General features: G+C 34.5%; 1 protein-coding gene across 8 annotated transcripts in view; it reads right to left on the bottom strand.

Annotated features, from left to right (window-relative positions):
• FRYL (FRY like transcription coactivator) overlaps positions 1–24806 on the bottom strand; it is a 128784-nt gene that overhangs the window by 19974 nt on the left and 84004 nt on the right. For 6 of the 8 annotated variants that reach the window (XM_088524726.1, XM_088524728.1, XM_088524723.1 and 3 more), the window contains 23 exons: positions 24282–24436; positions 23978–24077; positions 22926–23094; positions 22184–22443; positions 21182–21322; positions 19320–19488; positions 18370–18454; positions 16771–16883; positions 15553–15703; positions 15128–15231; positions 14213–14398; positions 12699–12903; positions 11683–11804; positions 11074–11264; positions 10143–10237; positions 8705–9312; positions 8209–8306; positions 7524–7694; positions 6773–6913; positions 4850–5047; positions 3644–3805; positions 3299–3373; positions 1653–1829 (listed from right to left, as the gene is read on the bottom strand). In XM_088524726.1, coding sequence (XP_088380852.1) covers positions 1653–1829; positions 3299–3373; positions 3644–3805; positions 4850–5047; positions 6773–6913; positions 7524–7694; positions 8209–8306; positions 8705–9312; positions 10143–10237; positions 11074–11264; positions 11683–11804; positions 12699–12903; positions 14213–14398; positions 15128–15231; positions 15553–15703; positions 16771–16883; positions 18370–18454; positions 19320–19488; positions 21182–21322; positions 22184–22443; positions 22926–23094; positions 23978–24077; positions 24282–24436 — 3876 coding nt within the window. The remainder of the gene's footprint in view (positions 1–1652; positions 1830–3298; positions 3374–3643; positions 3806–4849; positions 5048–6772; positions 6914–7523; positions 7695–8208; positions 8307–8704; positions 9313–10142; positions 10238–11073; positions 11265–11682; positions 11805–12698; positions 12904–14212; positions 14399–15127; positions 15232–15552; positions 15704–16770; positions 16884–18369; positions 18455–19319; positions 19489–21181; positions 21323–22183; positions 22444–22925; positions 23095–23977; positions 24078–24281; positions 24437–24806) is intronic. The other 2 variants (XM_088524722.1, XM_088524729.1) reach the window with 1 other exon arrangement.

Raw genomic sequence — 24806 nt, 5'->3', positions numbered from 1 at the left:
CCAGCTTTCAACAATACATCCAGTAAGAATGAAAATCGAATCCAAGCACTTCGCCAGTGTACGGCCAGCTACTGCAACATCACATCTAGGCCCAAACTTGCAAGTACTGGGTTCCAAAACTGCTCCTAAAAAGTGTGTCCTGAAGTGACTTAAGAGGTTAACCTTATGCTTTAAATATGCAAAGCAAGCAAAGCTTTGTGGCTTCTCTTCCCTCTAAGGGATTTGTTCTGCTCCAGAAAAGAGAAAAAACGAAGAACTACTTCTTCTGCGGGCCAAAAGCATTTACAGTACTTAAGTTTAATATGAATATTACTCAGATTTTAATTTAAAGGCCACAGTTCATAGTGCTAGCACTTAACAATTAGCAACAAAGAATATTCTATATTTTTGAAAAGCTAGATATTTACATTAAGAGCACAATTTAAGTCATGCCCTATATTTGTACATTCTGTGGTCTTGTTATTTTGCAAGTTTAGCACTTCATGTTGCATATAGGCAAGAAATTGTCTTCATTCTGACATGTTATTAAAATAATAAGGCAAATGAAGGTAAAAAACTAACTTAAGTTTGGCGAAGTTTTCAGCTTTTGGCATTCTACCTGTAAAGTCCCACCTGGATATTAAAATAATGCTTTTCTACTGAGTCTTGATAATTCTGAACTGTATGTCTACTTACATTTAACATAGGAAATTGAATCTGTTTAGGGTGAAGTCACATGTATGCAATACACCAAAATGCGCCTGTAATTTTCTTAGAAGATGTAAATATTAGCACTAGTGAAGCAATACACAGCAAGCATGAAGCAAGGGAGAGAAAACTGAAGTATTATGGAAGAAAGCAAGATTCTGTAAAAAGAGCCAGATAAATCAGCAGGAGGAGAAAGATTTCAGAGGTTAGGTAGGCTGACACTCTTTTGGGTAGTTTGCTGACTCATGACCAACAAAGGTCTCAAGTCAACATATTGTGTATACAAGCAAAAAAATGAAAGAAACTATTGAGTATTCAGCTTTCCTGCTTCTCCTCAGTCATATTCTTAAATTCTCTCAAATTCCAGTCTAAAGCCTCTTTGGCAATTGTTAATGGAATACTTAATATTTCTCGATACTTAGGTTTTTTTCCCTCCCCTTTTATTTGACAAGAAGGGAAGCAGCGGAAATGTAACAACTACAACAAACTAGATAACTAGATATAATGCAAAAGTTACAGTGCAAGCAATTATGATGACTGAGTGAAATAATCTAATATAATGAGATAGTATACCACAGATTTGATAACTATTCATGTTTTAGAAATGTAGAAACATATCACGAATACAAATTATGCCATTTTCTTAAAGTCTTGTTCTATAATTAGCCTTTCTATTACAGTGTACCCAGAGGGTCATCCTGCCACTGGCTTATATGATATTACTTCACTTTCAGATTAAGTTCCTGACTCAAAAAAAAAACCCAACCGTTTAAAATAACTTATCTTTAACACTGAAAGGTTTTGATAAGGATTTTTTTTCATGCAAGTTAACTTCAGCCAGGTTATAAATTCTTCTCCACAGGGTTAGTTAGAAAAGCTGCCAATTCCTTTGAGTTGCACCAACATAACCTAATTTTTAGAACATTCTCAAATGGAAGTACACAGAAGAAATCCCAAGGTCTCACCTCTGCATCTTCCAATTCAACATCTAAAAAGTCAAAGTCTTTAAAAACTCCAAATTGTTGTTCACTGGTATTGTCTTCTACAGCCACTTCCTCTTCTTGAATCACTTCTTCTGTAGTTGAAATAAGGCTAGTTTGCTGGTCTCCAACTTCCAAGTCTTCATTAGAAGAAAACACAACCTGCAAATAAAGGCAAAAATAGAAATAAAAACTTACAACTTCTGGATCTCCAACAAATAATTATTCCGCTTCCCACACTTTCATGGCAATAGTGGCAGCCTAGAATGTACATTAAAAGTGATGCAAGGGCAGGCACAGTCTGCAACTTCTTTCGGGGCTAGACAGACTTCAGACCACATCCACCATGCAGTGATATCATTCTCTTCTTAATGCAATTGTACATACAAATAGGCGCAGAAAACTATGCCCCTGAACTTTCATTTTCATAACCACAATATTAAGATCAAAAAATTCATTGTAATTATCTCATCTGCATGATGTAACCTGTATAATTTTCATAGAATCACAGAATGCTTAAGGTTGGAAGGGACCTCTAGAGGTCATCTAGTCCAACCCCCCTGCATACACAGGGTCACCTAGAGCACGTGGCACAGGACTGCGTCCAAGCGGGTTTTGAAGATCCCCAGAGAAGGAGACTCCACAACCTCTCTGGGCAGCCTGTTCCAGTGCTCTGCAACCCTCACTGTTAAGAATTTTTTCCTTACATTCCTGTGGAACTTTTGGTGCTCTAGTGCTCATTACTTCTAGTTCTGTCAGTGGCCACCAGTGAAAAGAGGCCAGCACCATCCTCCTCACTCCCTCCCTTGAGGTACTTGTAGACACTGATCAGATCCCCTCTCAGCCTTCTCTTCTCCAGGCTGAACAGGCCCAGCTCCCTCAGCCTCTCCTCATAGGGCAGATGTTCCAGGCCCCTGATCATCCTTGTAGCCCTGCGCTGGACTCTCTCCAGCAGCTCCACATCCCTCTTGTACTGTGGAGCCCAGAACTGGACACAATACTCCAGATGCGGCCTCACCAGGGCTGAGTAGAGGCGCAGGATCACCTCCCTCGACCTGCTGGAGACGCTCTTCTTAATGCACCCCAGGATCCCATTGGCCTTCTTGGCCACGAGGGCACACTGCTGCCTCATGCCTCACTTATCATCCACCACGACACCCAGGTCCCTCTCTGCAGAGCTTCACAGCAATTTCTGTGAAGTACTATGTACCTTTTAAAAATCCACCCAGTGATGTCTTCAAGAGATAAAAATTCTGAGGTTTAAACATCCTCCTAAATTACTATTTCCTCTTTATTTCCATCTGAGATTTGCTAAATTTGTTTAGCTTCAGCTTTCATGCATCTTATTTTACTACATGCTCTTCTGGTAAATTAAAGGTCTATCTCCCACAAAATCTTTTCCCAGCTACAAACTTTCATGTCACAATGAAAACAATACTCTAGATGATAGGCAGATTGTTCACACTATTTTATAAGCCCTTAAAATTTCATCACTGCAGTTAAGCATAGTCTGCTAACGGTGGCCTTTCCAGCACTTTTTAGAGAAGTACCTGAGTAGAATACCTGAATACAACAGCATTCCCATTACTGGGATCTAGGGAACAAAAAAACCCATGACCACCACCACTTACGGAAGGATTCTTGGGAAGCCCAGACTCTGGTCCACACAGAGAAAGCACATTCATTAGCTTCTCCCTTGTTCTTCTCTGAAAGATACACAATAAATAACATAGAGCAAAGCACCTATTAAGGGTCCAAGCAAAAATATAAAATGTCTGGATTTTTAAGTTGTCATCTCACATGCAGAGGTTCTCTAAAACTAATTTTATACATTTTTTTCCTCACTAACTTCTAGCTTATGGTGTATCAATTTACTAATTGCTAAAACCTAATTAAATTTCTACACGTATTTTTATTACACATTCATAAACACTACCTACATTATTTGCTTACTATGCCCACAACATGTAATGTACCTGAGAAAGCTGTGGTCTCTTCCAGCTGACAGGAACTAATGCATTTGAATTGGAGCCAGATGAAGTTGAAGAAGTGCTCCGGGTGACAGCAATGACTTTTGGCTTCCCATTTCTACCAGCTGCACTGTGTTGATCACCATATTTGTTTCCAATAATTGGTGTCTACCACAGAAAACAAATGCTTCTTAGAATTCAAATCCATTTTAATAAAGACCATGTATTCAATTTTGGAAATATTAATATTACATAAAATACGAAGGCTGTGTTATAATTTAAGTCTCCATACCTAACACATGGACAGTGAGCACCTCCCTAACTGTGGTACTCTGAGAAACACAAGGATGAAAACTTCTACCCTACCCCAAAAGGGTATCATTCTGCCCTTTCATATCTTCTGAAACAGATAAATTTCATATTGGGAATCTAGCAATATTTTAAAATACACTTTAAATAATAACTATGTTGTAAGTTTACCAGATGTAAAGCATTTTTATGGGTGAATTTATGAATATTAACAAATCATTCTCACACTCCAGAAACTTCACTAAAACACTGCAATCATGAACCCTTATTTCTGATTCCTTCTAAAATTTCTCCAGTTTTCAAATCTCTGCATTACACTGCAGGCATTTGGCTATACCCTTCTCTTCAGATATACAAAGAGTATCATCTGCACTAATATATTACTTCCAGTTCTAAAGTATCCTCATTTTCTTCTCTTTTTCAACCACAGGAATTTGTCTCAAGCTACATCTCACACTTACATTCCTGTATTCTCTATCCTCTTCTCTCCTCAAAACTACCCCCTCCCTTGTGAAGTTAGGACAAAACTGGTATACAGGACTGTAATGCTCTCAGCCCTTGAATGTACAACCCTTTATTTTGTAAAGGCCAAGAATGCTCAGACACGGAAAGCAATCAGCTGCATTATCCTGGCTCTCCTACTGAGCTGAAATATGTTTATAAATAATCCTATCGACTTTAAGGAATATACTCTGTAAAAATATTCAAAGAGGGAAAGTAGCAAAAACAGAATATAAGAAAATACAAATGTTATTTTTCAGTATAACTCTAATTATGCTTCAGGTATGTAAAATTTGATTATACTTATTTTAGTACATATAAAAACAGAAGACTAAGAGAAAATAAATCTGAGTTTGCAACAGGAAGTCATCATTGTATTTTAGCTTAAACTATAATAATTACCTCTGATATATCAAAATGAAAATCTAATGTCTTCCCAGGTAGTTCCTTGGAGACATTATTAAAAATTTTTGTGAAAGAGATTTCAGGAGAACCTATTTCTCCTCCATAAGACTTCGGAATATCATTAGGTACAACAAGGCTTGCTGATCGAGACACCACTAGTTTCAAAATATTAAGGGCTTCTTTCCAATATGGACTCTAAAGAGAATGAACAAAAATCCCAAAACAATTACTTCAAGAAATACAACAATTTTTAATGTACAGTAGGATTTTATGTGTCACATGTGATGCAAATATCCTAATTCTAGATCATTTTCATGTAAGCACACATTTTTAAATATTGGTCTGCATTATCATGCATTTCTAAGTCTAGAAGACACAAAGCAAAACATGAACAAAATGCAAGCGAGTCAATCCAGGCACTGGTTAACTAACAACACAGGAATGCACTTAACCATTATATTCAAGCAATAAAGCTTGAGATGGCTTGGAAGGGGTTTTGGTCTAAATACTGTGTGACAGAGACACTGTGTGATAGAGAGCAGAAGAATGAGAATCTAAAAGGCAGAGCTTGAGCTAACTGTACTCTCCTTAAAATGATCATGAATGCACAGTAAATAACTTATCACTTCCATCTGCAGAGATTGTGAGTGGGGAAGAAAAGAGAGAGGCACCTTGGGAGGGTTAAGCTTTATAATGGTGAAATGCTACAACTCCAATTGCAACTCAACTATTCCAGTTTCTGAAATTACACACAAAACATATTTTTATCAGGATGTCATGTTTGTTACAATATTTTCTTATTCAGTGGCTATAAGCAATACGCACTTTTTTGTGTGTACTAAGAATCTGTTTACTAATATCACATCTAAACACAGTATCTTCCCTTATAATCTTTTGTTATCTAAATTAATACATTTTATCCTATCAAAAATACACATGCTTCTCTGGAATATTCTATCATTACTACCAGTATTTTGGCAGGTAATATCTTTTAATTAAGATGATATTCCATGATGATATGGGGTTGGAGAGAAAGCTCAGAGAAAGGTTAGAGGTGAAGTGAGCAGACATCAGGCCACAAGAAATACAGCTGCACTAACCACTCCATTTTGCCCAGTGCACTCTGACAGAGGCACAGTATCTGCAGTACGTTATCTACTGACAGGAAAAGGTCTGGGGAGCACTACTTTTCCTGGGTAATTATGATTAAACCATTTGACTGATCTCCATTTAGCAATAATGAAATTCAGGGATAAAGAAAAGAGGAAAAAAAATGTTGAAGAATGTTGCAGACTGAAATGGTTGTACGCTCCAGGCAATTTTATAAAATCTTTCAGCAACCTGCTAGCCTTTATTCCAGGGTTTTCAGTAAATTATGTTTGAAATATGAAAGAGCAAATTACTTAGGGCAAAATACTGTTGTCTTTTGGGGACTGTCTTTTAACAACAACAACAACAAAAAAGCACTTCAACTCATGAAGGCGGAATTTAATGTTTCTGCCATGGACAGATGCACTTGTGAAAATGATTCAAATATGTATTAAAGTGCAAAGCATCCTTTTGAAAGAAAATACACTTAAATAAGAAAATTCTATCTTCAGAATTTGGCAGCAAACGTTTCTTATTTACAGAGCTATATTTTAACAGTTGAAGGATCATCTTCTATGACTACATATACACGGTAGCCTAGATCTGTAAACAGATGCAGTCAGGTAACTTGTCCCACAAAACGTAAACCAAATTAGAGAATGTGTATAATGAATTAAATACACAGTTCAGAAACTATTACACTATACAATTTGACTTTGAACAGCTATTTTAAAAAGCTCCAATAAATTACCACACTCAAGGAAAGTTTAATTTCACTACCACTTTGATAACAAAGAGAAAGCATATTTTATAATTTTTCACAGTACCTACCTGAACATATTTACCAATAACTTTTATGATCTCCAAGTTGAACTGCTTCACTGGTGCTGTGGACAAGTCAATGTGACTCAGAAGACTGTAAATGATCTGCAATAAGGACTGCTGCATACTGGATAACCCTTTTTCTAATAGCTAAAAAAAGGTTTTAAAAATATAGACTTTAATTAGAGCATTTAACAGCAGTCAGTGAAAGTGAACATTAAAATTTAGCTATTCCCCCCACATACTTATTTTTCCCTTCAAGAAACTTCAGTGTACCACTTCACGTTTTTCAACTTTGTTTTAGCTTAGGATAGGTCATGTAGTTCTTTTGCACTGAACTTTGTTTTTAAGCTAAAATCATTTTACTCATACTAATTTCCTTCACTTAGTTATAGAATGTAAGCAGCTGTAAGTACAGACCTAAATCACCTAATCATAAAATACTCCTCACTAAGTTAAAAGAGTTCTTGTAAATTCAAAATCCCATATCTTACAGAACTTTGGCATATACAATCTTAACTACCTATAAATTCATGCATGAGAAGGAACAAATAATTTCAAGGCAAACTCAAGGTTTTGTCCTTTTATGCACTAGTCATTCCACTTGCCATATGCTAGAATATTTTGCTATCATTCTCCATTATGGAAGATATGTCCTTTTCCCAATATTCAGAATCATGAAAAATAACAGATTGGTAGTGAGTAAATACAATGTTTATCGCAGGTTGTCAAAATGAGATACACTTTCAGTAAAATTTACCTCTGCGAGATAAGTTACAAGGTTAAACGTGATATCTGAGAAGGAGTCATGCAAATATCTACACACTACATTAATCCAGTTAGAGCAGTCTCTGGAATAGCTGTGCGTGCTGTATAAGCTCATCATATGTGCCAGATTGGCAAGAGTTGGTGATTTCTCCTCTGCACAAACCTGAGAAGCAAAAAGCAGATACAATTATGTTTGAGAAAACCAGTTTTAACCTAAGTATTTATGAGTCATTATTTATTTTCCCAGATTTAACTGCATTTTCCAATGACTAAAAGCAAACTACAAACATATACAGTTTCTTCTGAAGAAAAGTAGACAGAATTCCTTAAGATACTTAAAATTGCTTTCCAAAGAAGAAAGATTGCTTGGATTTATATTTACGCTTACAAGCTTCAAAGTCAGAGAAGTCAGAAAAAATAACATATCATGAATAATAAGCACATTTGTTCTTCTAAAGTTTACAGAATAAGCTAAATGTGCTCTCTCATTCAGAAAGGGTAACTCAGGGGTTGATATGAAGACCAATAATACAAATGAGAGCTGGATGAGATCCTTACAATACCTTCTTTTTTTAACCTGACACTATTAGCCATACAGAAAAGCATTACTAAATAAACACACACACAGGTAATAAAAGTAAACTTCTCGACACTCCCCAAACATTATATTTACATACCTTTGCTATCCTGTCAGCTGTTTCTTTACAGAACTGAGTTGGGTTATCAAAATGTTGGATCAGATGAGGAAGTAAGCACAAGATGTTTAGGGGAAATCCTGCACACAAAATAATATGATTACATGATCCCTAAGAATTTTAATAAGACTTCATATAATGTGGAGTGATGTCAACATTCATCAGCTTTCTGGTTTTTAATAAACTTATAACGTAACCTACATACATTATATATACACACATACACATATATGTATATATGTAAAATGTGTGTGCATAAATATGAATAAAATAAAAATAAAATCATCACATGACCAATTAAGCAAAGTAAGTCAGTATCTTCAGGCAGTAGAGTGATATTGTTTCTACAATGTGTAAAGGTTAGAAATAGTACCAATTCACAAGGTCACATTACGATTTGTGGTCGCAAGATGATTGAGCTGTTTAGCAAAAAATCCTGAAAAATAATACACATTATCTATAAATTTACTGAAGATACCTGCTAGCTGAGAGGGGTCCACCAAAGCATGCCTGGAAATTGTGATGAGTTTACTGAGGAGGTGAACTGTCATTTCTTGTGTAGATGCTGAAGTAAAGCCTTTTAGGAAAAGTTGCTGAAGGCCTGGAAAGTTATTCCATTTCAGTTTATTCTGCACCTTTTCTATCTTTTCCCGACTCTCTGACTTATCCAGAGGCAAGTGAATCAGCAGTTTGTTGAGTAGTTTGAGAGCCAGAAGGTATTCATATTCATAATCTGACTCAAGCAAGGAAGCCGCAATCCAAAATATGGTAGCCAACAGATTGACAGGATCAGTAGTGGGCTGCACATCATACAACCCTCCCTCTCTCAGGGAGGAAAGGCTTCTAGTCCTTGCCAAACTGCCACCATGATTTATCCTTCCATCCATTATGTCCAGCGTGTTGCTCCGTCGTCGGTCGCCTCTCCGCTCACTGATTAAATTCAGTCTCAAAGAATTACTCCTTGTATTGCTGTAGTATCCCAAACAGCTGCCGCTACTAATGGGACTTGTGCTTAGGTTTATCTGTCCAGTGCTCTTCCTGTTAGCTGCATACTTGTTTCCCATTACTGAATCATGGTATGAGGTTCTAAAACAAAAGGCAATATTAAATTTTATTCCATGAAAAACACCCTTAATAACATACAGATTAAAAGTAGAGGAAAGAAAAAAAACACATTTGATACCAGTCACATACATGCACTCTCAGGGAATGCTCTGCAGCATCACCAGAAGACTATCTTAACTGTGACATAAGACAAGACTGTGGCATCCTGTTACCACTGTTAGAAAATGTATTCATCATAATCCCAGTAAAGCAAAATAGCGACAAGGCAATTTAGTAAAATTAGGAATATTATCTTAGTGCATGTAAAAAAAAAAAAAAAAAAAAAAAGAAATGAGTATCTAGCATTTCACCTTACTTCTTACAGATATCATAAGGACAGAGAAATGAGGGAATTCATTAATGAAATTTCTTACTTATTACTTTACTTTCCCTGAAACAACTGACCTAGAGAAAACAACACCTGCTGGTTCTCACACTTAAAATAGTGGTATAGAAGAACTTCTTGGGAATTTCAAAATTTTCAGAAAACCTTGCCATGAAATGAAACAAATGGGGTTGTATGCATGCCCTGCTGGAAAAAAATAGTAATTGAGCTAAACACTTGCACTCCAACGAGACATAAAAATGACTCAGTTACGCTGCTTTCAAACAGAGGCAACAAATTTGGGGCCTGAGATTCGCATTTGCTGTAACTAAATAAATTTCATCTATATTAAAATTGCAGTACAAGTACTCACTGCAGTATAGAAGGTTTCATCTTCAATGCTTAAAAGCATGTTCTAAAACTTGCTGCCATTAGCTTCAATATACATAATCATTAAAATGTACTGTTTGCTAGAGTAAGAACTTACTGAGAAAGGGCAGAAAGCAGATCATAATGCTTCATGGTTTCAGCCAATGTATCAATAGCAGACTCTAGAGTCAGAAGCAGTTCTATGACAAAACCCTGGGGAAAGCGACAGTTTTTTATCAATTATACAATAATTTAGATAACAAATACCTTATAATATTCATGTGACATTATTTAGTGCCATATACATAATATTCATGTTTAAATTCTAAATCACACACACAAGATCACAGAAATTCTACTAAGTAGTGATATAAAAATATGAAGAAAAGTATTATTAATTAGATTATTACTCTAATGCTTCAGTTAGAGAGTAACCTTGACAAGATAGCTCAAATTTGCACTATCTCTTTAAGACGGATAGAAAAAAAAGTAAAATAACAAAACCTTCAATTTATTTCTAATTACTCACAAAATTCATTTAGATTTGCATTATTTTAAAGGATGCATATAGCCTTGAGGATTTAGATTCTTATTTCACAGTTTTAAAAAGTCAAATCAATTTATTTACTTAGAATTTACCTAGAACCCAGTAAGTTGGATAGCTGTAACAGTTTATCAGGTAAATTTTTAATATAAGTTTACCTATTTTTTTATATGGTTGATCTAATGTTTCTCAAGCTATGAAGCATATAGTATTTTCAGGAAACATGTATCAAATTCTTTGAAATTTCCTGTTGCTGTAAGGATTTTTTTTCAAGATTTTTTAGGTGAAAATTCAGAAAGTGTCATGATTAAAACTATTTTAATATTCAGGGTATCTTCATTTAAAAATAGAAAACTTTATTAATGAATCAAAATGTTTCAATTCAAAGTGCTTTTCAAATTAAAAATGTGTTGAAATTTTACTGTTAGTAATATAATGAAATTTGTGTGTTATTTAAATTTATTTAACTTTCTAAAAAAAAAAAAAAAAAAAAAAAAGGCAATACCTGAGCTTCTTCTCCTGCATCTCCAACAGTTTCTACTAATCTGGAGAGAACATCAGAAAGCGTAGATCCAGTAAGAGGCTGCTTCAGAGCCCTGAAAATCTGAAAGGACCTCCCAGCATAATGTCGAGAGGAGCAAGAAAGAGCAGTTTGCAAAGCAACTTCACTGAGACGGTGCTCCAACTGAAACCCTCCTACAAGAGCAAATAAATATTCAAGTAAGACAGTACTTCATAACAATCAAAAAAACCTTAAATCTTATGGTCAAACTTATTCCTAATTTTAAAATGCTCTCCTCTACGACCTTCTTTTTTCTCTTGAGGTATTTTTCTCACCAATCTTCCCAGCCCCATAACATATTCCATATACTTTCAATGTCTACAATAAATTAATAGGATATTTAATCTCATCCCTAAAACACTGCATTTCAATCAGATGGCAACAGAAACATGAAGTGAACTGTGTAATGCACACGAGAAACCTCTGTTACCAGAAGCAGGAAGCTATCACCAAGAGGGGAGTTACAGGTCACCTATAAAGTTGTACACATTTGAAAAAAATAATTTAATTCAAACTTACATTCTATGATGTACTGATTGTTTTCTAACATACCTGAGCTTGTCTGTTTAAATATAGATACCACATGCTTTAGAAACACAGTTAACTGTTCAGCACTTTTTATATTAGGGTTCTTAGCTGAAACATCTTCATGATTCCAAAGTGGCCCTCTTTTTCTGAAGATATAAAATGGAAATAAAGATGACATTAAAATTATTCAAATGTTATTTTCACCTTACGTAACTGCAGAACAATCTACCACCTATTATTTAAACAAACCACTTAAAATGCAGACACAAACTGGGAAGGTGTGTGACAACCAGTAATACTATACAACTATACAGAGATTGAATCTAACTGAAATAATACCTTACATTCAGGAAGGGCAAACATCTAATTATTCTAACAGACAATCATTAAAACTTACTCATTATATTTATACTTCTTAAAACAATCTTCTCCCTTCCCTTCAATACACCATATTTCAATTTGAGGGCTCATTAAAAAGTCTTTTTTATTGTTAATGATTTTCAGAAAGATTTTGACTAATTAATCGGTATCAGATTTACATTATATTGAAAGTCTATATAAACTATCATATGAATTGCATAAATGCTGTTTGTTTTAGAGTTGCTCTTCACTACCGATTCCTATTTTCAAGCAGCCAGCTCTCCATTATTACTCATCAGTGAACTCCACACAGATCTTGTAGCTCCCTAAACATCACAATGTATCAGACCCCTAATTCTTCATTATTATTCTGCCAGGATGGAAAAAAAAATCTGTAAACAGCACAGCAAGCAAAACCAACAGAACAGAATGTTGAACATGCGTAGAATATGCCAATGGGCTTTTCAACTCTCAGGACAAGAGGGAGGGCAAAACTATTGGAAAATTATGGTTGTTTAGAGGTGTTTCAAATAAGAACACTTTAGGACTCAACTCAATCTCTTAATGGGAATAAAGCAAAGAGAAAAGTTAGAAAACAGTATGTTAAATAATAATTTTTGATATGTTTGTGTATATATATATATAAAAGGCCTTGACAATAATCAAAATTAAAATTTTACCTTGAGGTAACAAATTCTATGAGAGTTTTCACTTTTTCATCTTGTTCTACTGAAATGTCAACCTCATTGAGGATGGTGGTATGCAGCTGAGAAATGGCAGCACTTGTATTTCCTAAACTGATGCTAGAAGAGGTAGAACTTGAACTAAGCCCTGAGTCTGTCATTGGGGAGGGCTGGTAATCAGGTATAAAATCATTAACGCCTGCTGAAATAAAAACAAGATTATTAGGAGCTCTTAAATTGATGTTTTCATATTAAATACATAAAAAAGATTAATTATCCCTCTAACAATTAATAATTTAGCAAATGCACGAATTTCACGACTGCAATAATTACAATGAAATTAACGGCAAATCTTGTATGTGCAAAATCTTTGCATAACTGGATCCTTAATAGCGAACAGCCAGGTTCTTCCTTACAATCACCGTATTTTGCTTGATTTCGTAACAGTAATAAAGACAAATGGTGGCTTTTTCACTCGCTAGGGCATCTCATCTTAATAATGCTTTTTTGTCGTTTTTGGTAAGAACTAAGTCTACTATGACAGCAATTTAAAACAATGGAGACTAAATATTAACTATTGAATCAATTCTAATTATTTCTATTTAGGGTCTTTCTGGCTACACAGAACTTCTCTGAAGTCAGCCTAATCTAGTTCCTGAAACTTTTTCTATTCATAAAAACAGAGACTCACTAGCAACTACCATAAGTTTGTCTACAAAGCCACAAAATATTGATTCAGATATTAGATGCTTCAAATAAAGTTTTAAATTAGCTTGCTTGCACTTGTGCTAAGCATGCTGCACACTTATAATCACTTTATCTTAATTCTTAGTACAGCCAAAGCTGGAGATGTTTCATGCTATCTCATTCTAGTCTCTAGTAGACATTTTCTTTTTAATAATATGAAAATATTGTCTAATATTATAATGGACTACACACAAAATTGCAAAGATTAGAAACAGAATGACTGAATAGGTCACCATATTGGTGCACCAGTAAAGTTCCACAAACAGGTTTATACTAAAGAATTGCTCCACTACGCCCACTTCCTAATGATAATTGCTCACTGCCATGAATATCAAATTGGTATCGTGTTTTTGGTTAGCGACAAAGCCACTTCTGATGCGAACAAAATGCAATGGATTTTGTAGGTGCTGCGATGCTGCCACCTACTGAAATACAACAAAATGATTTTTTTCACATTTCTTCAGAAATTATAGGCTAAACCATGAAAAATGTTACTTTCATAGCAAGTTACATATAAAAAAACACAGATTTCCCATATAATGACCACATTGTTATATAAGTGTGAGCACTAAAAGGCAAGATCTCAGAAGAGTCTTCTCATATCCTACTGACCACTACAATGACAACTAATTAAGTCAGAACACTATAAACACAGAAGAGATGTTTCTTCTTTTTACTTTCAACAGAGATTTTATGAACGACTACAAGAAAAGATAACTTTCTGTATCATTTTAACAAGCAGCACTCAATGAATCTAAGGATACCTGTGAAAGTATAATCTAAGTGGGAAGCTTGCTTGACAGTAAGCACCCTGGACTCATTGAACTCTCTGTTCCTGAGCAGGACAGAAGCAACAGACTGGACATTACTGCTGGAGCCCATCACTATCAGCAGATGCAAAAGCAGCCGTTTACAGTGCTCATAGACTTCAGGGTGACAGTGGTCAAAACCTAACACAAAAGAAAAATGTTAATGTTTAATTAAATTATTAAAAAAACAGTATTCATATTGCTCTGTATCACAATTTAACAATAAAGGTATATATATATTTAACCCAATAACCGAATATTGGACTCCTGCAGGCTACAATACATATTTCTTCTATCTTTGGTTAGATTGGTTTTTTTAAAGTGTTTAAATATGAAAAATAAAAATAAACAGTTTATGTAGCCTCTTGTTGCATATATAAAAGTATGTAATTGATCTGCGCTTTTATATAAAAATCACCATATAGAGAAATAGAGAAAAAAAATAAAACAGCAGCAAAGGCAGTTCCCAAAAGCACTGTGCATTTCAATTTTGCATTATCTTCTAAAAGCAAAAAGAGGGAAAAGTAACTCCAACAGACACAGTTTTCAAAGGACTCCAAAAACCTCTCAATGTATTTGTACAAATCAAGCAGAAAGATTTATGGGAATTTTCGTTCAAAACAAGGAAGAATGCCACTTTTGTTTTCTGCAAGTGAGCTTTCAAATATTCAAGTGCTCAAAGCTGCATGCATATATGTACTATTTAATAAAACAATGATCCTTTCTATGTTTCGTGCTAAAGTTGTATTTACGAATCCTAACAAGACTGAAATCCAATGGCAAGCACTAACTTAAATGTGGAGAAGAATAGCTGGGTAAATAGTTACAGTTCTCAAGCTTCTATAAATATTTCCATAAGGATTTATTCACCTATAAAAATTGCATGAAGCAGAAGATGCAAATATCCTCCCCATTCCACCTTTACACTGTGGTCGACTATCAAGTCAGTTAAAAGGATCACTGCTATGTTGCACCTAAAAGTAAAAAACAAACAAATAAACAAACATAAAGCTTGCTAGAACAACACAACCGAGTGTGATGAAGAGCTACAAACTGCTTAATAGGCTACTAAGCAGTATTCTTTCCTAAGTCTCTATAAACACTCACAAAGTTATATAAAGGAAAAACATGTTCACAATGAAATATGAAATATTTCCTCCTCCAGATGGAGGAGCTCACAAATCTTACATGCTGAACCTGCGAGTAAGACTGCATAAAACAAATTAAATGCACACAAAGTCTGCTATCTTTAGATTACTATAATTGTGCAGCACAAACTAAGGCCAAAATATTACCTGTGAAGTGACATGCCTGGAGGAGAAGTTTCAGGCAAATAATCCACCAATGGTGACCAGCAGCCTCCACTAGGTGGAAAAGGCAGAGGCTCTCCTTGATTGTGCTCCATCACTTTCAGTCGCCAGTTTGAATACAGAGGCATTGAATCACCTAACAAGGAGATAATTAACAATGAAAATCAAAATTAAATGTACTCCATAAAAATATAAAATACAGTTTTCCACCATATATTCAAAAAATATATTTTTAAATTCTTGACAGGCTGATGCTTGGAGAAGAATGAAAAAAAAAGAAAGCTATAAACAGTAACTGGCTAAAGGTTAATAAAAAACAAGTTACATTAGCATAAGAATGACTTATTTTAGCACAAGAAGGATTTTACAGAAATCATATAATTTGCATATATTCATAGAATCACAGAATTGCTAAGGTTGAAAGGGACCTCTAGAGATCATCTAGTCCAACCCCCCTGCACATGCAGGGTCACCTCTCATATTGAATGAGATTCTGTTGAATAAGTTCATAAATGAAATGAACACAGATATGGAACAAAAGGACATTTGACCAAATAGAATTCCCTTGAAATACAAATCTTGGGCTAGATGGAGTTGAACGTGAGTCCAAGGATAATACTGATCTCATCTCAGACAGTCACAGTGTGTTAAGAGCTAAGGAAGTGTTTTCCAAGAACATCTCTTTGTAGCTCTCCCAAGCAAAAATCTACTACATCTGGATGTCAGGTAACACAGGTCTGATAATATGGGGTCACTTGGCACTTGTCATTTTTCCATCAGCAAAAAACAATCCCAGTGCTTGACAAAAGTCACAGCTCAGAAATCAATTTATTGTGCCTTCAAGAAGACAGAGAAAGCCAGCTAGTGCCTGATTGTACCAACCTCAACAGGCATTGGAAGAGGTCCATGAGGTACTCTGTATAACAGCATACTGAGTTACACATTCAATTTTTTTTTGTTTGTTTTTAAATTATATGTCCTGGTTTAGCTCAGGTTAATGACTAGATTAGGTAAGAAATATTCATGGAGCCAGCCTGAACAAGTTTTGCACCATGTTCTTTAGCAGACCATGTACTTTTACAATTTAAAAGAATAATTATTCATAATTTAATATATTTCTATATTAAAAGAAAACTTATTTGGTGCTAATTGAGAAAAAAATCATTTTCTATCAATAGAAATACTTTTAAATGAAAATATTACTTTTTTCTTCTTCATATGATCCTCCAGAGCTGCTGCTGTAGCGAGATTCTAGTCTGTGGTGCTGCCGGTTCAAGTTACTGTTCAACCCACTGTAAATGTCTAGGTGTGCATAACTGCAGAAACAAATAGAGCCATGCTATTAACTGATACATTCCTTAGCACAATTAGTCCATCAAATTGTACAGCAACAAAGCCATACATCATATAAAAATATTTTAATGTACATAATATACGTCTAAGTATATCAGCTGTATAAGGCACAGCTCCAGAAGTAATGGCACATATAGGGACATGAGGACGTAATCCACTGCAAATCATATTTTTATTAACATTTTAGTAACATTAATTTTTATTAACATTTAAATATATTAAAGCTTTTGCTACTCTTATACACAAGTTTTTTTTCACTCCTCGGCAAAATAATAAAGTCCATAATTGATGTGGCGTTGTCCAAGATCAAGATCTCCCTAACCTCACTAACCTGACAAACTAGAGTAAAGTTGAAGAAATGAGAATACTAAGTGCACTATTTCCAATATTGTCTTAGACGATTTATAAAATCTCTACTTTCTTGTGAGCCTAAGACATATAGGGTATGTTGTATCTAAATGTATATATAATGTATATATACTGGGGAAGTTCTGAACACTACAGCCAATGCCAAAGCCTACCCAGACTCTACAGGGTCAGCTCCAGCCCCCAAAGCACCTGAAGTATTTATTGATTCCATCTCGCTAGACTGATTTCTGAATGATACTTCAGATTTCATAATCTGGTATGATTTATTCCACCAAAATTAATTTATTTTAATTGACGTCCTGGGTATGTCTGTAGTAATTTACTAATCTAATTATGCTGACATGATTACTACGGGAAAGAAAAAAAAATGTCCAAATGGGAAATTATACTGGTATAATTACAGAAGCATAATTATATTCATACTTCCTATAGAAATATAATTATAAAAGTGCACAAACAAATCATCATGAAGTAAATTATTTGTAAACTTAATCCATATCTGCTATTCTATAGTAACAGTCTGTGCATACATTTTTTTTCCTCTCTCTTTATTTCTCGCTACTTACTCCCCCTTTCATTGAAGGGTTAGCCAGCTCAGATTTAACACAAAATAAGAGCATGCATGCACTCAGTTACTGCTCCCTCAACAGGAGAATAAATTAGCTATCAGGACATGTGTAGTGCTGATTTCTAGTGAAGTAAGAAAAGGACTTGCAGACTGGCTACGAGAGGAAATTGGTAACTTTTGGCCCTCAGTGTTTCCATTTGCAGCACAACCTCTCTTAAGTAAACATACACAGTATAGTGTAACAGCAGCTAATTCAGCTATCCATAACAGGATAGCTGACCCGGACTGGAATCCTAATTGACTCAGCTGTGAATACATGTTTTGGAGTCCAAATTAAGACTGAGGCTGCTGCTGTTAATCCCAAATACTATTCCAGTTCTATTATTTAAAACTGTATTAATGCTTTTCCTGCAGTGTAGACATTCCTGAAGCCATCATGACACAATTACTTACAGTAACTACCAGTAATTCTTGCAATTTAACTAATAATTGATCTTTGAGGATATACTTACTTCTCTTCAATACTGTCTTTTATGTGTTTACTTTCAGGGTTACCATCTGTGGGAGCTACCATCGTATTGCTACTAGAAGTGGTTCCTGTAAATAAGGGACAAATAAAAATATTACTAACTGAATTAAAGAAAGAAAGAAAGAAGGAAAGAAATCTTAAGTAATATATGACCTGAATTTACTTTCCCATCCCAAGAACACTAAATAATTATACACTGTTAAACTGGCTCAAATGCAAACTAAGACATAGACAATTATTTTCATATGTGGAAAAAAACATTGTTTTATCTGCAAGAGTCTGAGTTGCCAGAGCAATTTCACTAATTGGAAAAAAATGTGAAAAGAAATCATTCTAGGAATCTCTGTTTGAATCTTAAATGTAAACTGAGTAGAAAAAAAAGATTTAGATACTCCTAGATACTTCTTTCTCTCTTTCCTATATGTTATACCTTAAACATCTGTAAAGGTAGGTCTGCCTAGTAGTTCAAGTACACTTAAATCCTCTTGAATAAATTTCTATGGACACAGCTTGTGTCAGCACTATAACTTAAAATATAAAGATTACATGGATTTAAACTGACATAAATTGTCCCAGGTATTTAACTGAAATCGTATATAAGTGACTTGGGGAGGGTAAACAGGGAAAGATCTGAAAGTAGACAAAATTTTATATAGATATATAGATATAAATAGAAAGAGAGAGAGAGAGAGAGAGATACAAACCTCTTCATTGTGAGCCTATAAAGGTCTCCTTAATGAGAAAATTAGATATATTACAAGCTGCAAGCCTGGTAAAACAGATTTTATACCCTACAAATACATACGCCTATAAACATGCCTTTTTAAAATTGTACTCTGAATTATTTACAGTTTAAATCCAAACTTGTACCTGATAGATAACAACATGTTTATCATTGAAAATGGTAGTATTTCAAATTAACTAAACTCTCACCTGAAGTGACGGAAGGGATTTTGTAACTGGATGTAATGCGGTAATACGGCGGATTGTCCATATGAGTGACCCCGGAGCTGACCGGATCGGTAAGCTGAAGTTCGCTCACCAGCTCCTCCAACAGTTGCATTGTTTTGTCTCTACCCAAATAAACAATGACTTTCTTTACCTGCCATGAAGCAAAAAGAATCAGACATATATATGAGTGAGAGTGTGTGTGTGTGTGTGTATAAAAATTCTCATTTGTAGTGATTAGATACAAAAGGAAAACAACAGAAGATTTTTATACTGCAACTGCTTAAAATCTCTATCTTTATTGGTAGTGATCATATGCACAACTTACTGTAACACAAAAAGCAAACAAAATTACCTTCACGGCTGTCAGCAAAAGTAAGTATTGCAAACAAACATTATTTTGAGGACAACTTAAAAAAGAAAAGTGTTTTTCTTACAAAGTTTTAGCAACACTTGAGATTAATATGGGTGAGGGAATAAAAAGAAAGTTAAAGTATATGTATTCAAATATCATGCATTTTTTGATACTTCACAGATACACAAACACTTCTCTTTTTCTAGTATCACTTTTATTCCCCTCATGGTACTCTGCAGTGCTGTCATATGTGCAAAAAAAAAAAAATTAAAACAAAGTTTTTGCTATAGAGGATTCATTTTTTGCTTTAATGCTTGGTCATGTAAGTTAACTTACAAAATTCAACTACATCATCTCTTACATGGCATTCCTTGAATGACAGCACGGCATGCTTTATTTTACTCTATGATCTGTCTACTTTTTCATACTATGCTACAATATAACACAGGAAATTCGAAAATTTCCTTTTTATACCAAAAGAAGAAAAAAAATGCTAAAACAGATGCACTTTGTAGACATTTTAATGAGTCTTTTCTACTTTTTATTATTTACTGAGGATGGACAATGGTCCATCTTTTGACACTTCGTATTTTGATAATTCATAACTGATAGATGGCTTGTGGACTCTTTCAGACTTACCACCCTGAGTAGACTGGAATAGTCAGTAAGTTGTTTTAAGTATAGGAAGGCTCAGCTATCTTTAAAATGCTATCTCCTTTCTGGTTTCCTTTCTCAAGCACCTTCAATGGATGATGTGTTTAACTCAAACTGATCCCGTTTCTGTAAGCAAAACTTTACACTTAACAATTAAATCATTTTACCTTTTGAGGTTTTGATTCATGAAGAAATTATTGTACAGACTAGAGCCCAATACCGTAGCTCTCCTCTCACAATCTTTGTTAACTTCTTACATTCACATTATTCATGGAAGGTTTCCATAATTTCACAGTTTTTACAAGTTGACCTTGAATTATTTTAGTTTACTCTGTATTTAACTTATAGAGAAATAATCCCTGCCTCCTGAGCTTTTTATTGAAATAGTAAAATGTTTTATTTCCAGAGATACCTAGTGTCCATTTAATCGTGTAAGTCTACTTCTAGGATTCACTAATGTAGTGGTGTATTTTGGATATGAAGAGAAAAGGCTAAGAAGATATGACAAAGGAAAAAAAAAACAGAATACTAAAAATTACCACACATTTCTAGAGAAAGAATTTCCTAACACAAAGAAAACCCCAGCATGAAGAGAAAATTGAAAGCATATTAACATACAGAGCATGAATGTCCAAAGTAACAAAAATGGGAAGAAAAATGAATTTGCTATGTTCATAGTATTCAGTCATCATAAACTATGGAATGACATTGTTAGGCTGAAGGAAATTATGACATCAAAAATCCTATGTGTTATTTTTATTTAGTGATCTGCATGCGAGACATTCAGTTTTTCAAATACAAATATATCTGAGAAGAGTCACGTAAGGCAATTACTTACATAAGGCAAAAGACTCGGTTCACTGTTCACTCCACAGATACTGATCAAGAAGTGCAAAATTATTTTCAGATTTTTTGGCCAGCTGTCTGCCAAAGTAGTCCAAACATTTTCTATCTCTGACCAAGCCACTTCGTCACCATACTAGAAAACAAAATAGTATCTTTCCTGAAAGGTCCAATAGGAAACACTTCATTTGAAAATGTTTTGTATTGAATAGGGACTAGAAAAAGCAGACATAAATCCCACAGGATGCTGTTATACTTTAAACGTTCTGTAATGAAGCTTTCACATATATTCATTATCGAAAACACATTCTGGAAAGAAGTAATTATTATCAGAATGATATACTATAATAAGGAAGCGTGCGTGTGTGTGCGCACACACGCACACACACATATGTATATCAGCTACCCATTTTTAGCAGAGATAGTATCTCCCCGTTGCTAACGGTCTTGAATAAAATTCTGTGGACCACAGGCTGCCAAGAGGCTTCAATTTGTAGCTTAAAACCTGATTTCTCAGTACGATTCAGTACAATTCAAAGATACAAAGAAGTGGCAGGAGCACTGCAAGCGGCCAGTATTTTCTGTCTATTAGAAGTTGCTATGATGACAGGAAGGACAAACTGCCAAGCACCCTACAGTAAGAATATTTATTCTAAAAAGTCACTTCAACTTTTTTCAGATTATAGTTACAGAGAAGGGTAGGTATCATCTATTCAGCTAGACATGTACATTATAAAACAAAAGTTTTATGTCCCCATGAGATTTATTCGAGTTAAGCCTTACTGTAATATTTATCTAACATATTATGCATTTCTCTTAACATTACCCATAAAACTATCTGGTATGGTTTGGGTATAACATAAGGAAGCCAACAATATTTAATAATTATTATTAAAACTTTGCTATTTGGTAACACAGTATCTCTAAACATATTTCCTTCCATCCTAAACAGAACAATCCACCGGAATAACAGAGAATATTTGGTAATTAGTTTTACCTTTGCAGTCATATACATCAGATTGTTCAAAACCATAGCAGTAGCTTGTGGAGATCCCCAGCCTTCCCCTCGTAGCCAGCGCCTACTGTTCACCATCATCTCCCTGTCTTTCAAAGAATCTTCTTCATCCTCATCTTGCCGACGAATGGTTGGCAAAGGTTTCAAGTCCACCAACTCAATGTTGTTCATCCACGGCAGCAGATAATGCAGCATCACCTGCCTCCCAGCCGGGTGAGCTGTTTGAATTCTCTGACTTACTTCTGTCATTCAAAAATTAGGTACACATGAAAAAATGCAAATCAAAAAATACTAGAATTGGTAGTAATAACAACAGCAACTACCATCACGTAGTTTAATTATTCTGTTAATTCTGAACTGCTGAAATTTCTAATAAAGTTAACTTGTCAATGTCCCTCCATTTCATATTTGCCTAATGTTAAGAAAGAAAGAAGAATGAATTTTGGAAAGCAATTGTAAATTACTGCTTTAATACGTGTCTTTTCATGGCTATTAACAAGTCTATAAAAGGAACTTTCTTCACCTCTGCTTCTTCTTGAATATCTTATATTTCATACATGAGCAAACGAAGACTAATACAATAAATTCAGTTTTCTTTACTCATTAGGAAGACGCAATACTGTGGTCCTGATTTTAGTAATGCATACATAGAAATTATTGAAAAATAAGAAACTACAGATTTTTTAAATGTTTTTGTTCTGATGAACTTTTTTTTTAACCATACCTGAGAAGATAGCAAGAGTTAGTTCTGGATAGGTCCTCGCTAATTCTTCTGACAGTTGATAATAGGACATAGAATATAGATGTGGTAAGGGAGAAGGCTGACCCAAAATCCCATCCATCCTCTGAACTTCCAGTTTGTGAGCATAACGGAACATCTTTGGTTCCAAGATCTACAACAATAACGAACAGAATTTGAAATAAAGCACGGAGTTTTAATGGAAGTATTTATATGAAATTACCTTAGAGCTTTAATAGAAATCTTTATACAAAATGGTCTTTTAAATACTATATCCATGTATCTACTATCATTTAATGCTTATCTAGTTAAATACCCATACATTAATCATATTCATATAGTGTGAAATTCCACAGAAACCTAGCTAAAACTTGATCCATTTGATGAGCAAATCTAGTCATTATTTTCAGATTTTTTTTTCATAGCAGTATAAAACATACATTTTCCTACAACAAAAGTTAAAATGCATGAGACATCAATACAAGCAACGTAACCCTGACGATGCAGCAAGAGACAAAAGCATTTTAACATTGTTTATTTTCTTGATCACTCTTAAGCAGTGGTGTTCACTTGAGAAAAAAACAATGGGATTTGAAAGGAAGGGCGATATAAGTGCAGACATATTAATAGAGTTATATCTCCAATGGAAACTTTAGTCTTGAATTTCGCTGACAAGGATCTTGCCTCTCCCTGAGGTGCTCTTGAAAAGGCAGAGCTGTGAGGCACTCTGTTACGGTGCCAAATTAGGAAAATCTTCATTTTGGTATTACATCCTGAAATTACAAATCTTGAATGCTCAATTCAGGCAAAAAGGCATACTTCCACAGAAGTACAGTTTTGCCAGGCAAGGATCTGGCCTAAGTGTTTATTAAAAAGAGAGGGAAAAAAAACAAACAAAACAAAACAAACAAAAAACAGAAAACATTGCACTTCATTACTGAAAGGATAGTCAAACAACACCAGAAACCGCTTTCTTAAACACACAGGATTTTTTTTCAAGATATAAAGTATTTTAAAATCAAAAAAAGCTTACAAACCTGTAATAGTTGCATAGCAACTTCATAGATCGCCCTAGTAGAATCAGCTGCTTTAAATAGTATGAGATTTAGCAGGGTCACTGTATCACACTGGTAATCCCTAGGGAAAAAATGCCAGTGTGAAATAAAATTACATTTAACCTTTAAAACATGAATTTATTCAGCAAAGTTTAATTCACAGAAGATATGATATGAGATAACATAACAAGATTCTGAAAAGTTTCTGTAATAAGACAAACATACAAACAGGAGTGACTTTGAAAAAGAACACTTAAAATGAACGTTTCAAAAACCTCTGTAGTACCTGTTTTGAAACACATTGGCTATGGCTTTAAAACAGCCAGCTGCTACCCGCTCGGAACCTGTGTAACACCGGTCTACAGCCCAGTACATGAGGTTACTCTGGTCAGGGTTGAGTTCCAAGAGCAGCATGACTGCCTCACAACCTAACTGATGAACCTGTATTCCAGAAACGAAAAATCAAAAGTAAAGGATGACTTATAAAAACAGCATAAAGAAAAACACTGAGTATTTTAAAGCAAAAAAGGCAATATATAAAATTTGTTTTAACTAAAAATAATGAGACCGCAGTTTAAAAGAAAAATCTGTTTAATATTCAAGTTGTACACAAAGTCATAAAATATCAAAGCAAACAGCTAAATAGCACAATTAATTTTATTCTCATTTTATTCTCTACACTGCTATAATTTATTATATTTACTGGTCTTACAGCAACCTGTAACTAGATATAGATACACTAGATATAGAAAAACGTTTAAATATGTACATGAATTACAATGGCATACAAGGGACTAGTGTGCTTTCTCAA

The sequence above is a fragment of the Tinamus guttatus genome, unplaced genomic scaffold (assembly GCF_059628265.1).
Source record: "Tinamus guttatus ecotype Peru unplaced genomic scaffold, ASM5962826v1 Tinamus_guttatus_pri_ptg000213l, whole genome shotgun sequence".
NCBI lineage: Eukaryota > Metazoa > Chordata > Aves > Tinamiformes > Tinamidae > Tinamus > Tinamus guttatus.
Note: the sequence above shows the minus strand (reverse complement) of the source record. Positions and strands in the feature narration are given on the sequence as shown.